The 12,916-nt window shown below is 38.9% G+C and overlaps 1 protein-coding gene across 1 annotated transcript in view; it reads right to left on the bottom strand.

Annotated features, from left to right (window-relative positions):
* Positions 1–12,916, bottom strand: part of LOC121510459 (metal transporter CNNM4) — a 67,899-nt gene that overhangs the window by 38,852 nt on the left and 16,131 nt on the right. Inside the window, exons 2-3 of the mRNA XM_041788505.1 lie at positions 529–672; positions 190–324 (exon numbers count right to left, since the gene is read on the bottom strand). Coding sequence (XP_041644439.1) covers positions 190–324; positions 529–672 — 279 coding nt within the window. The remainder of the gene's footprint in view (positions 1–189; positions 325–528; positions 673–12,916) is intronic.

Here is a 12,916-nt window from a genome sequence, read left to right as displayed (position 1 = left end):
AACCTCCTCCCTGCCTGCATGCATGCTTGGACCTGCCAAGCGTGTCAGATGGCAAGACATCCTGACAGCCTGATGTTGTGGCTGCACAACGTAAACACACGTCTGCACATAGGTTTGGATAAGAATAGTCTACTGAATGTGTTCGCAGGATTGTGTGTGCATGTCTCTGTGCATCTTTCTATTCCTCACCTGTAGCCAGGAAACGATGAGCAGCGAGCAGCAGCTGAGGAGAGACCTTCACTTTAGATTCACTCTCATGTTTGAAGGCAGAAAAGTCTCTCTTGTTCTTGTTGGGCGCAACCTTTTTCCTTGTGCGGTTATCAGCTAAGGAAAAGATAAACACATTGGATGAGGATGTTCATTAAAGTTAATGCAGTTAAAAGGACATAAGGCAGAAATAACTTTACTTAATGCTTAATCCACAATCAGAAACCAAATCACCCAAGCACAGTCAGTTTACCTTTATTACACAGATTAAAATGAAGTGATGAAATAACTCACAAATTTACAGTTATGTTGGTTACTCACTGTAAAGATCTGATTCGTCCAGAATCTCTGATTTGATAATCTCCTCGATCACATCTTCAAGGGTGACCAGACCCAGCACCTCATAGAAGGGATCTCCCTCCCCCTCGTTGTTCACCTTCTGGACGATGGCCAGGTGGGATTTTCCTGAAGCGGAAGAGAGAGTTTAAGATGTTAGTGGAATTCCAAGTTGATCAATACATCCAACCCTCAGGATCCTACAAGGAAGGTTAATGAGGGTGTTTATTCTGACAAGATATTAGGCACACTGACTCACACTGATTTCATGTAAAGTAAGTTTACAGCTTTGATATGTTCTAGTTTTATCTTTTAGATATACTATTTGATGGTTAAAACTCTATAATGTTGAGTCCAAGTATCGGAACTATCTTGTTTTTATTTTTCTAAAACTTGCAAGCAAACTTCTGAACACTGTCTAAACTGAAGAAAACTGTGGCAATGTTTAGTACCCAAATGCCTGCGGTGTATTTGTGCAATTTAGACATTGTTTCCTCTTTCTTATTCCAGTCTGCTGCTGAGCACCTGTCTCATGAAACAGACGCAACTTTAAGGTGTTGTTTCTTCTTAATAATACTGCTCATCAAAATAATGGATTTTTTTTCAACTGAATAGTTTAAAACTCAGTAAAAACTATTTAGTGAGTTTAGTTTGGATTTTTTTTTCACCCCAGTGCTTGTATTTGCTCTCAAAACCTGCTGCTGTAACACCACAATTTCCTAACTTGGGAAAAATAAAGAACATCTATCAATCTATGTTGTGACCTTTTTATTTCTTGTAACCAACAAAAGAAGAAGATTTTAATACACATAAGAGAAAGCATTTTATTTCAGCATCTTGACTGTTGGACAAAAATTTCTCAATAAACTGCACCCAAAAAGATCAGATCAGAATGGCATAATAATGAGAAAAATAAAGTAGAACTACTGCCTGACCAGGACATGCCTTTGAGAGGTGCCCCAATTCTGGACCGTGAAGCACAGTCATGGGCCAAGACAGTAAATGGTAAACGGGCTTGAGCTTGTAGAGCACCATTCACTCCATTTCACTCCACATTCACACACTGATGGCAGAGTTTTGCATTCATACACATCTATACCCATTTACACGCCACCAACGAAGCAGTGGGAGCAAACCACACAGCAAAATCATCAGTGTCAACTCAACTCCCATAGTGTTAAATTAACACAATCAGTTTATATGAATCCTATGGGTTCTGAATTAAATTTATACCTTGGAAAGTGTTAATATTTAAACTATGTCGTAGTGTTAATTTTTAACACTCACAGGGTTGTTTTTTTCCACATTAAAGTTTACTTTTAACACAACAATGTGTTATTTCCTTTCACTATGGCTGTAGATTGTACGTTTTTGAAATTTTAATTATTGATACATTTCAATGCACCTTTCATATTTAAAGATTGCCATCTTTTTTAAACACCTATGGAAAAGTCAAGTGTCTGAAAATCAGAACATTAGCCTTTACTGCAGACTGAGGGAAGTGACTAACTCAGTGTATTACTTCACTCATGGTGCAGATTTGTATAACATCAAAACAGCAATAATACAGTGATCACTGTACAACAGGCAACATCTAAATACATCTAAAACACTCTGTCAAAGGGCATGATGGGAAAACTCTGCTGCGATTTGGACTGGCAGTGGGCAGAGTTTAGATCAGTTGACTCTCTACAGAGTTGGACAAACACCGATAATAAACACTGTCAAATAACTCCATAAGTGAAAGCCATTTCACCCAGAATGGTGTTCTAATTACACATTGAGAGTTAAAATCAACTCTGAAATGTTTAACACTGAGATTTCAACACTACAGTTTTTGCAGTGTTAGGTTAAGTGCCATCGACCTGTGGCTGCAGGAGCTGGGACTGAACCCACAACCTTCCAACTGCGGGACAACCACCTCCTGTGGGAGGATTGTGATGTGATGTTTTCTGTGGTAGTGTGATTTGTAGACATGTTATAGGTGAGGGTCCACCATAAGGCCCAATAACCTTGACTATAAAGGTCTGATGTCTAATCAGGTCATGTTTGAGTCAAGATGAACATTTGTGCAAATCCCTTAAAGTATTCTAAACACATAGAAGTAAGGCCTAGAAAGCAAGGGATGGGCTCTGATTTAGCTCAGTTGGTAGAGCAGGCACCCACAAAAAGAGGATATAGTCCTCACTGATAGCGGGATCGTTTCAGTCTCAGCGCATGTTTGGTGCACGTCTTCCCCCATTCTCTCTCCGCATACTTCCTGTCTCTCTTGAGCTGTCCTGTCAAATAAAGGCAAAATGCCTCAAAAGTAATCTTTAAAAAAAAAGCAAGGAATGAAGATAAGGCTCAATGACCTTGACCTTTGACCTTAACATCGAAGCAGCTTGTCTTTACAGGGTGAACATTTTTTAAAGTTTGAAGAAAATCTGTCACAGCATTCATGAGATATCTCAATCAAAAGAATGACTGTGATGGAAGGACAACCAAAAAAAACCAAATGCCTCTGGCCTCATCTATAGCTGGCATGGAGGCATATTCTCGCTCCTGCTGGTATGTACTGTAATAACGTTCTTACAAGCTTTGGTGGGGGTGGTCGCCTAAAATACCTGCAGTTTTATCCTGCCTGTTCCTGCAAACAAAATAGCACACACACAGTAGTGAGTCTTAACGGTCATGCTTTAATCATGTAGCTCAGAGCTGTTCATGGTCCCAATATTATTCTTTAACATATCATTGCTATCTTCTGGCAGTGACTGTGTTATTTGCACAATCACATCAGTATTTCTAGCATATCTCTGCTTGCGGTCTCAAAACTCCACTCTTGTTCATGATGAACAATCATATCGTGATGGATTTCTGATTGTGACTTTTTTCTAGTATTCACCCATCGGCCCACTCCCTCTTCTAGCACTGCAAATAGCGCGTTAATGTGTAAGGGTCGTTACAGTCAGGGATGGGTCTGGACTTTGGCCAACACAAAAACACCTGTGAACACCACAATGCACACACCCTGCTGAAGTCATCACATGATTAACTGGTCAAAGATTGTGTGACTCTTGAATTATTAATGAAATACTCAAGAATAGATCTGAAACATTCACTTTCTCCTCATAAATCAGAAAAAAACAGTGCATGTGTTGGGGATCATGTGCAAACAAGTGGCTTAAAATAGCCTCTCTCTTACAGACACAGCATGAAGAGATGTGACTCAAAGAGCAGGATTACCGAGGACAATTTGGCCCTTAAATGTAACTTTAGGACCAAAGAGATGTCTCCACTCTTACTGAATAAACAGCAGCACCTGGAAAGGCAATCAAATACTATTAATACACTTTTATTATAGAGCTGCTTAATCATAATAAAGAAAACATAATACAGGAGAAAGTGAGATAGTGACATCCATCACGTTTGTTTCCAGACTGAAAGCAGAGAGATCAACGAGACTCACAAAGAGCTGGTATGACTGGAAATTAAAACAAGACTAGAGGCTATAAGTGGATGTCTGTGCTTGTCCTTGATGCCTGCAAGGCAAAGCAGGTGCTGATGTTAAAATGACACTACACACATTCACAGCTTTGACCTTGCTTTGTCTTACCACATGAATAGAGCAGTTAGACTTTGAGGAATCCATTTCTAGTAAGGCCGGCTCTACAGTGGGAGTCTGTGATGTCACGACAAGACATATCTGTGCGTAGGTGGGAGGGGAGGAGGGCGTTAATGGACTGAATATTTAGTCTGGAAATATTTAAGTGTGGAAATGCATGTCAATTATGGCTGGTGATACGTCTTTGGTGTAGAGTTACAAAAGATCTATACTTTTCTTATGATTGCATGGTTTGTTTTCATTCTGATTCATCCAGTGCATTTTTGTACTTTTTAATACGATGTACAATTGAGCCAGCATTGTCTTTTTGGCCCATTTTTACCTAAAACTCACTGAAGGCTAATTGCAGTAATATTGCCAAGTACCTTTTACAGCCCAACTTCGAAAATACTGAAATATTCCTTTAAAGTCAATCCCTCACTTTTGTACAACAAGGGAGATGGAAATGCACAATCCATATTGTTAATTACTGTAATAAGGAAAGTTGCTCTTATTGGCTATTACAAAAACACTGATTTAAAGCTCTTAGAGCTCTGACACATTGTAACAAATAACATCATATTGAACCATTTTGTTCTTAACGTGTGGTGTGGAACGAGATAAGCGACACAGCACGCCACAATCAAACAGATTTTGCTCACAAACAATTAGATTCTAAAATCTCAAAACTATAAATCTCAAAGTCAAACGTGACTTTGGAGTAAAAAAGCTAAATGTGGCTAGCTGTTAGCTATATGCAACATGTTACATTGCTACATCCTGCAGCAGTTTCTGTCCAGCTCCACTGTTTGCCAGTTTGATTGTGGTATGTTCGATAGATCATGTGCAGTATAAAAACCCATATCAACAAAGTTGGTCTGCCATTTCTGATGTCCGTCTAACTTTAGGCTCCAAGCTCAATATTGCTGCCATGGCCGTGTTTGTTGTGCTTTCTCCTTCAACTGCTCATGCCTGCTGACTGTCCTTGATGTGCTCCCCACAAGCAGGATTTCTAATTGTGAAAAGTGAATGTTTAATATTCATTATATAAAGTCAAAGAATCTGCATCCAGGATTCAGTATGGTTGTGTGCTTTGACAACTCAAGAAAAATATTTGACAAAAAGCATGCCTACCCTGAGCACTTTAACAGAACACAAACTCTTACAGCAAACCCACAGTGATGAAGTGTATGGGAAAAGTAGCTCCTGGATCTATAAGCTACTGATATTTTGTCATATAAAATTGCAATTTAGCTCAGTTTTCACTTACGATATGTGCCCTTATATGTCATCTCCTTCCCTTGAATCCTCAGGAATGACATCCCACAAAAGAGCTATGACGTGAGTGTGACTTTTTCTCTGGGACTGAGGCATTAGTCAGCAGTGTCCAAACAAAAATCCTTGGAATACATTATTCATTGGCTGTTTGTTGTTCAATCCACATGAGATCACTGTAGCAACAAAAATAGAGGCATCATGTAATGGAAAAGGAACTGTGTGAAGGAGCCTGTGTGACCTCTCTCTGCAGTGCTGAGTCAATATTTCAGAGGAAGTAGGACCCCGAGGGACATACTTACCCCCAGTTACTGGAGAGTCACTTGAGTATCAATTGACTCTCTTAGACACACACACATAGTATCACATATGTAAACGCACACACATCGTACAGGGAAGTCCAGCCAAACACAGGCCTCCTCATGCGTTCAGTGTCTGACCTTTATCAGCTGAGTCTACAATTAGAAAAACCCACAAAGTCAGCCTGCTCCTGTGTGTCTGCTGATTTCCTGGTGAGATGTGTGTTTGTCCTCCAGCTGCACACTCCCTTCAGGCTCACAGACAAACAAATACAAACAGCCGTCAATCTTCAATATAAATATCTGATGTGACAGGAGAAGTGTTTTTTTGCAAATCCATCCCTTAACCCTTATCTTTTTCTTCAGTAAGGAGGCTGAGATTACTTTTATGCAGCTCTATAAAAGCTTACACTGTTCCCTCCTCCATCATGATTTCTTTATCTAACTCTCTTCAGTCAACTTTTGCCCATCCCAGCTGGCACTGGTAGTCCCTGGACTGGTCGCCAGTCAATCACAGGGCTGACATGTAGAGACAGCCAACCAGGCATGGGAGGAAGCCAGAGTACCCGGAGAGAACCCATGCATGCACAGAAAGGCCCTGACCAGGAAGTGAACCAGGAACCTTCTTACTGTTTTGATTTGTTTTGAAATTGTACAAGTATTTCAGAACAAACAGAGTGGAGGGTTGGGGTGGAATAATCATTCATTAATCATAATTGAGGTAAAAAGTTCAATTAATTGTGATTTTGATTTTTGCCATAATCACCCAACCCTACTTCTCACAACATTTTAAAATCTTTATCTGATGGATTTATTTAACTTTGCTTCAGTAGCCTAACCAATTTTCCATTTGGATTAATAAGAAAACTAAAGAAAATCTTTCAATCAATATATCTAGGGCTGCAAACATGATTAATTTCAATTAAGTTAAAATACGTTGATTGAATTGAAAATGATATCATTTGTATGTATGGTGTGTTCCCTCACAGCCTTTACAGTTTCAGCAGACGGCTGTTCAGCATGAATCTGGTTAAAAGAAGGTTTTGTCCTTGCCATGGTATCTTTGCAATACTGGTTAGTGCTGAGTTCATGGTAGATGATTGGTCTTTGGAAATCACAAAGATTACAGTCCAGACCTGCCCTCTTTGTCTTGAGATAACATTGGTTATGAATTGTTGCTATAAACATGAATGACTTCTGGTTGATTGATTGAAATATCTGTTAAGACAGTTTGTTTACATCTGATAAAAAAGGTCAAAATTCAAAGATAACTAGTGGCAGTTATAAATATATGTTATAGATGCAGAAACTATTAGTACTATTACGACTTGTTTTTTTAATTGCATGATAACAGATAATATCTGGCATGTCTTGCTGATTAGTTTTCTAAAAGAAACTAAATTTGGTATAAAACTCGCCTTTTTATCATTTCTAAAAGCCTCTGATCATTCTTATATCAAAATAAATGGTTAAATCAACATAAATTCATAGATGCTTTATGTCTTCATGATCATGTTAAATATATCATGCTAAGAAATAGGTCTTTTTCTTTGTTTTCAAAAGTACGACCAGGCAAACTTGATGAGACATTTGAGAGAAGAAGAACTTTGGAAAACAGGAACCCAGAAACAAGCTGACCTTTGTCACTGATGTTGAATGTTGCTGAGCCTCAGACTGCAGTTCCTCCTTTTTCAGGAGCAATACACAACCCTAACAGGAAAATGATAGACACCTTTCTACATGTGAGTTTTTGAGAGTAATGGGAGTTTAATCTCGCAGGATTTGGCTTGTGTGTCAAATCTGTTTAGTCATCTTAACATCTGAAGATTTGTTGTCTTTTTAACCCTTTCAATTCTATAGAAATTCAACTAAATCAGTCTTTACGCACAGATATTCCCAGCAGATCAAGTGACCTTCCTGTGCATTTCTCTGTCCTTTGGTTCTCCCGCCACCAGCCTTGCGAGCCAGCCTGTTTGTTGACATGAAACATCGACGACAAAAGGACAAGGGGGAGTGCCATGAGTCTGTATGGGAAAGGAATGCCACACGCATACCGCCCTAGCACAAAACACAGCCGGCCAGACGCATAGCAGCAGCACTGACCACAGCCATAGACTACAAAACATGACCACAGAGAGGGGATGAAACAAAAACGCATGGCCGAAAATATGCACCCTACATTCATACATAACAGACATGCTTAGATACAGTATAAACAAAAACAGGCCTGTTGTGCGGGACAGGTCATGCCCTTCTACCTTGTTTTTCCAGCCTAAAGCCCACTGGCAGACTGATAGTACACTTTTCTTGAGAGGTAGTTCCTAATCTTTAAATTTACACTATATTTTAAATAATTTGGTGTAAAAATCTAATAAGCCCTGAAATGTTGTCACTGCTCTAATAGATAACTTTGACCTGCTGCAACCCTTGCAGGCTAAAACTTAATCCTTTTATCATGATGCATGCTTAAGGTTTGTAGGATTATTTTATTCTGAACCAGAGGTGTTTGATAAATCAGTGACTTAAAGCCACTAGACTCCATAAAAATACCTGAGGCTGTTGCAGCATGCTGAAATTTGTCAGTAGTTGTCTTATTTTAATGGAAACATAATAATCAAATGTAGCATCTAAAATGCTATTCAGAAGAACCTCAGCTAATTAAGACCAAGCAGCTGCGTGTGCGTGGACTCACTTCTGCTGAGCTGCATGTTCTTGCTGACTGACATCATTATGGCACAGAGTCGGAAGTGTTGATGTGATACACCAAACATCCACACGAAGTAGAAGTTGAGTAGACAGCAGCTGCTTCGTCAGCACTTGGACCAACAACAGCAGGACAGGAAGAGAGTAAAGAAGACACCTGATAAGAGAGCTACTGATTTCCATCTGCTGATTAATGAGTCCTGATGAAGGATTATGTAGTCCAGACTCACTGCATTTTGGAGTCAGTCCAGCACAGATACATGACTGAATGAATGATTGTCTATCATAGGCACTTCATTCACAAAAAACACCCAAGCTCTATTACACAACAAAAGTAAAGCCAAGCCTGTAAAATGAAAAGAACTGGATTGAGAAAGTGTGATGTATGGGATAATATGGCTCAGACTATTTAGCTAAATTCTATGTTGCACCAAGACGTGTGCTAACATCTCCCACAGTGGGGTCCTTTCTCTTAAGGAAAGCAAAAATGAGCTGCCTCATCAACATTAAAGGTGATGTGTGTTTGCAGATCTTTCATGATTGCCAGTCCAGTGAGATTCATGGCTGTTGTAATTGTAATTATACAAATTATCAAATTTGGTTTCACTCATGATGCATGATGTCCTGTATGAAGTGAAGCAGCTGGCGTTGGCTAGAGACTAAATTTAAACTGATCCAAAGTAGTGGTAGACCGATTAGCAGCCTGGCAGATTACTGAGGCCAATATTTGGGATTAAGCTGACTATCACAGTCTGCATTTTATTTTACTGATATCATTAATTAACCAAAAAGCGTGATACCTTGGTTCCACTGCAAAGTGTGTCTTCCACTCTGGCTTTACTTTCACTCTCAAAAGTCTCACCAAACGTCCTGTATACAACAGAATCTGATTGACTAAATGAGTATTAGCCCGCGGATACAGTGAACATACGGCAGGGGTCATCAGCTACATCTGTACAAGGGCCTGCTTTTTCCTTGACAGGCACTCTGGGGGCCAAACTTTCAAATAAACAAAACAAAAGGTCTTATTAGCATTGTTCAAATATTTGTATTTTCTTTACAATGTACTTAAATTTTAGCCTCTGACAAGTGATATCAGTTCCTACACTGCAGCCAGCCACAAGGGGGTGATTGAGATATTTTAGCTGGCTATTTCAGGGGCTGTCATGTTGTCCATCCCTGGGTTTGATGCTAATATGCTGGGTAGAGATAAGTGCTACGTTTTGTTATCATACAATTTTACTTTTGGCACATTAAGCACATTTTGTATGGAATAATGAAAACATATTGGTTAACAAATCTTGGAAATGGGTCTTATAAATAATAATCAATGGCAGCCCTGAAAAAAATAATATCTGTTGACCCCTAATCCAAAGTCCCTGGTATCCATATCAAGACTGACATCCCTTTAATAAAGCACTATATTTTTCATAATTACTTACCATTACATTATGACTACTAACAGTACTCATTTTTCACTCATCAGCACTCATATATGCTGACTTAAAAGACACAATAAAACACCATGTCAAATGATATAAAACTGCATTTTTATCAATGCAGCAATTTAACATTATTAATTAAATGCAGAAATACACAACTAAAATATGGTCAGCCTTAAATCTAACCATGCAGAGTTTGATTTCAACAGCAAAATGTAAAACTATCGATCTAAATGTAGCACATCATTGAGATTTTTTTCATTATAATCTAATCTAAAACAGTAAAATCCTTACTTGCTACTAAAATATGTGTAGGTTTACATAAAATCATTTTCATTTGGGAGAAAATGGCTACATCTAAAAACAATTTTTTACTTCACCTGGAGTCATTCCTGACAACAGCACTGTCTGAGCAAGGAATGTCATCTGATTTTTGTGTTTGAAAAAAGTTCTTGGAAATTTCGAGGAACTACACGGTGCTAGATCCACCCAACCTGTTCAAGGGCCACATCTGGCCCATGTATTTGAAACAAAAGAACATCTTGTCAATATGTAATTTATATCCATTACATTGAATGTTTCACTTTACAAATCACTCTCACAGCAGCAGATAGCCGGCAGTGAATCCATTAAAGAAGATAAAAGACTTATCTGTCTTTGCTCTTAACATATAAAAGTTTTTTTTGAATGAGACACAAACCTGCATTGTAGACCTGAATCAATCATGCAGGTTCAATCTTCAACAAATGAAATCAGAGCACCAGAGACGGGCAGTCAGCTGAGAAGAGTGTGATTGTGTGTGTGTGTGTGTGTGTGTGTGTGTGTGTTTGAGTCTTCACTTTGTGACTCAGCAGATCACCTGAGGGTTTGTCTCTTTAAAATCAAAGTTAAACACTGGTTGACAGATGCTCACAGAGCTACCTGCAGGATGCTGAGGACAGAGAACAGTTAGAGGAGCTTAACCATCATTAAGCCACAGTGTACTCCATTTAAAGCTGCACCCATACTGCCTACTCTCTAAACACGTACTGTATGTGGCTGTCACAACACATGAAAACAAACAAAATCTCACACAAGCTCATCACTAAGGATTCACAGTCCAAAGTGTGCTCAGTGGGTTAACTTGCTACTCTAAATTACCAGTAGGTGTGAATGTGAGAATGCCTGGTTGTTTGTTTCCCGTATGTCAGCCCTGTGATTGATAAAGCCCCCCGGGCTCTGAACGTGACGAGCTGAGTAGATAATAAATAAAAACTCTATAAACTGAATGTAATGAAAATCGTATAGGGTGCAACCTTCTGGAGACCTTCATGAACGATATGAATCTTTTGAACGGCTCTTTAACACGAATGACGGGAACCGAGTCACAGTTGTGTTTCACACAGACGCTACTCCACAGAGTGAGCAGACTTTACACCCAAGGACAGTTCAGGAGTCCTCTGCAGGGCTTAACTTTTTTACAAAGCAGCTATATGCACCTCAGGACAGGTCTCCAGTCCACTGCAGTGTAAATACTACTAGTACTAGTAGGCTGTACATTTTTTTCTCATTCATTATAGTTTTATCTATTTATTTAATACTTAAAATATTGTTTGTAAAAGTATTGAGTTTTTCTATCAAAATATTCTTGTATGAAATGTTTTCTCTAAAATCTGCACTAATACTACATATATGTATGCAGTACTAACACTACAGAACTATTGCAGTATGTGGTATCTATATTTTTCTTTTGTAAACTAGATTTCTTAAAGATGCTTTCAGTGATTCTGACCCAAATCATACCCGATCATTCCTTCCAGTGATTCATGGAATGGATCCACAAGATCAAGAGGGACCCAACTGCAGTCAAGATGGCCAACATGGGCGTCGCTATACATCCAGTCCATGCCGGAAGTCCCAAGTGGAAGTTTCTTCTTCGTGTTGGACTCAGCTGCCAGTGTTTGTCAGTCTTTTTCATGCCTAAGCCTGACCCTTGGTGCTGGATCTCAAATATATCACCTTCCCCACTGCCTTACCCTGAACCTAACCACTCGGGTTTTAATGCCCAAGTCTAACCTTAGATGTACGGACTTCCGGTTGAGACTTCCGGTATGGATTGGATGTATGTCGGCCATCTTATCTGCATCAAGGTACTCTTGACAAGATCTGGCTCCCTTCAAAGAGCCATAAATCCCATCTCTACAACTATCAGTCTTTCAAAGGGACAAATTTGTGCCCTACACCATTATCATTATTATTCTATCCTTATTTTTCCTGAATATAAGAGTGATACATGCTCAATCCTGAATACAATCAATTTCCGCTTAAGGACATATCAGTATTTTTTTTTTTTTAAGTTTCAGCATAAACAGGAAGGATCGTTGAAACAATAGTGAACTCACCTCATGCAATCAGGTCTGTGTAATCAAAAGTAATCCCAAATATCCCTGATTTAATGCACTAACTGGAGTAAATTTAAAGGTGTCTTTTTACTTTATCTCATATCTTTGGCAATTGCACAGGTTGATTCAGTTAAAATTTCACTACTTCTTTTATCACAACACCTTTCTCACCAATACTAGCTGACTGGTTTACTATATGATACAGTTGCAGTACATGGCCTATAATAACCACCAGGGCAGTTATGCTGCGTTAATCAGTTGATTGCAAGACAATTATCTAATGATGATGTTCACTGAGGGAAATTCATATTAAGCTTTTTTAATTCAAAGTGGCTTTTGCACCTCTCGACTTCTTTTCACCAACTTTTACTGGAGCCAATAACCTTCTGATCAACCCTCAATAAAGCCTTAAACACCACCGCTAGAAATCATGAAGAACTGATGCAGGGTTAAATTTACACCGAAATCTTTTCACTGCCATTTTTTTAGCTAAAATATCAATATTTTTCCCCATCACTACTGCACATCACAACTTACTGCTGTCTTTCACCGCTCCTCACGTCCACCAAACTTCATAAATGCTACAGAATGTGTTTATGATGAGACAACGCCCTACAAACACAGAAAAATTCAATAACATATGTTTAAATGTGACTCAGCACTATGTTTTTAATCATTTCTAGGTCATAA

The sequence above is a fragment of the Cheilinus undulatus genome, linkage group 5, assembly GCF_018320785.1.
Source record: "Cheilinus undulatus linkage group 5, ASM1832078v1, whole genome shotgun sequence".
NCBI lineage: Eukaryota > Metazoa > Chordata > Actinopteri > Labriformes > Labridae > Cheilinus > Cheilinus undulatus.
Note: the sequence above shows the minus strand (reverse complement) of the source record. Positions and strands in the feature narration are given on the sequence as shown.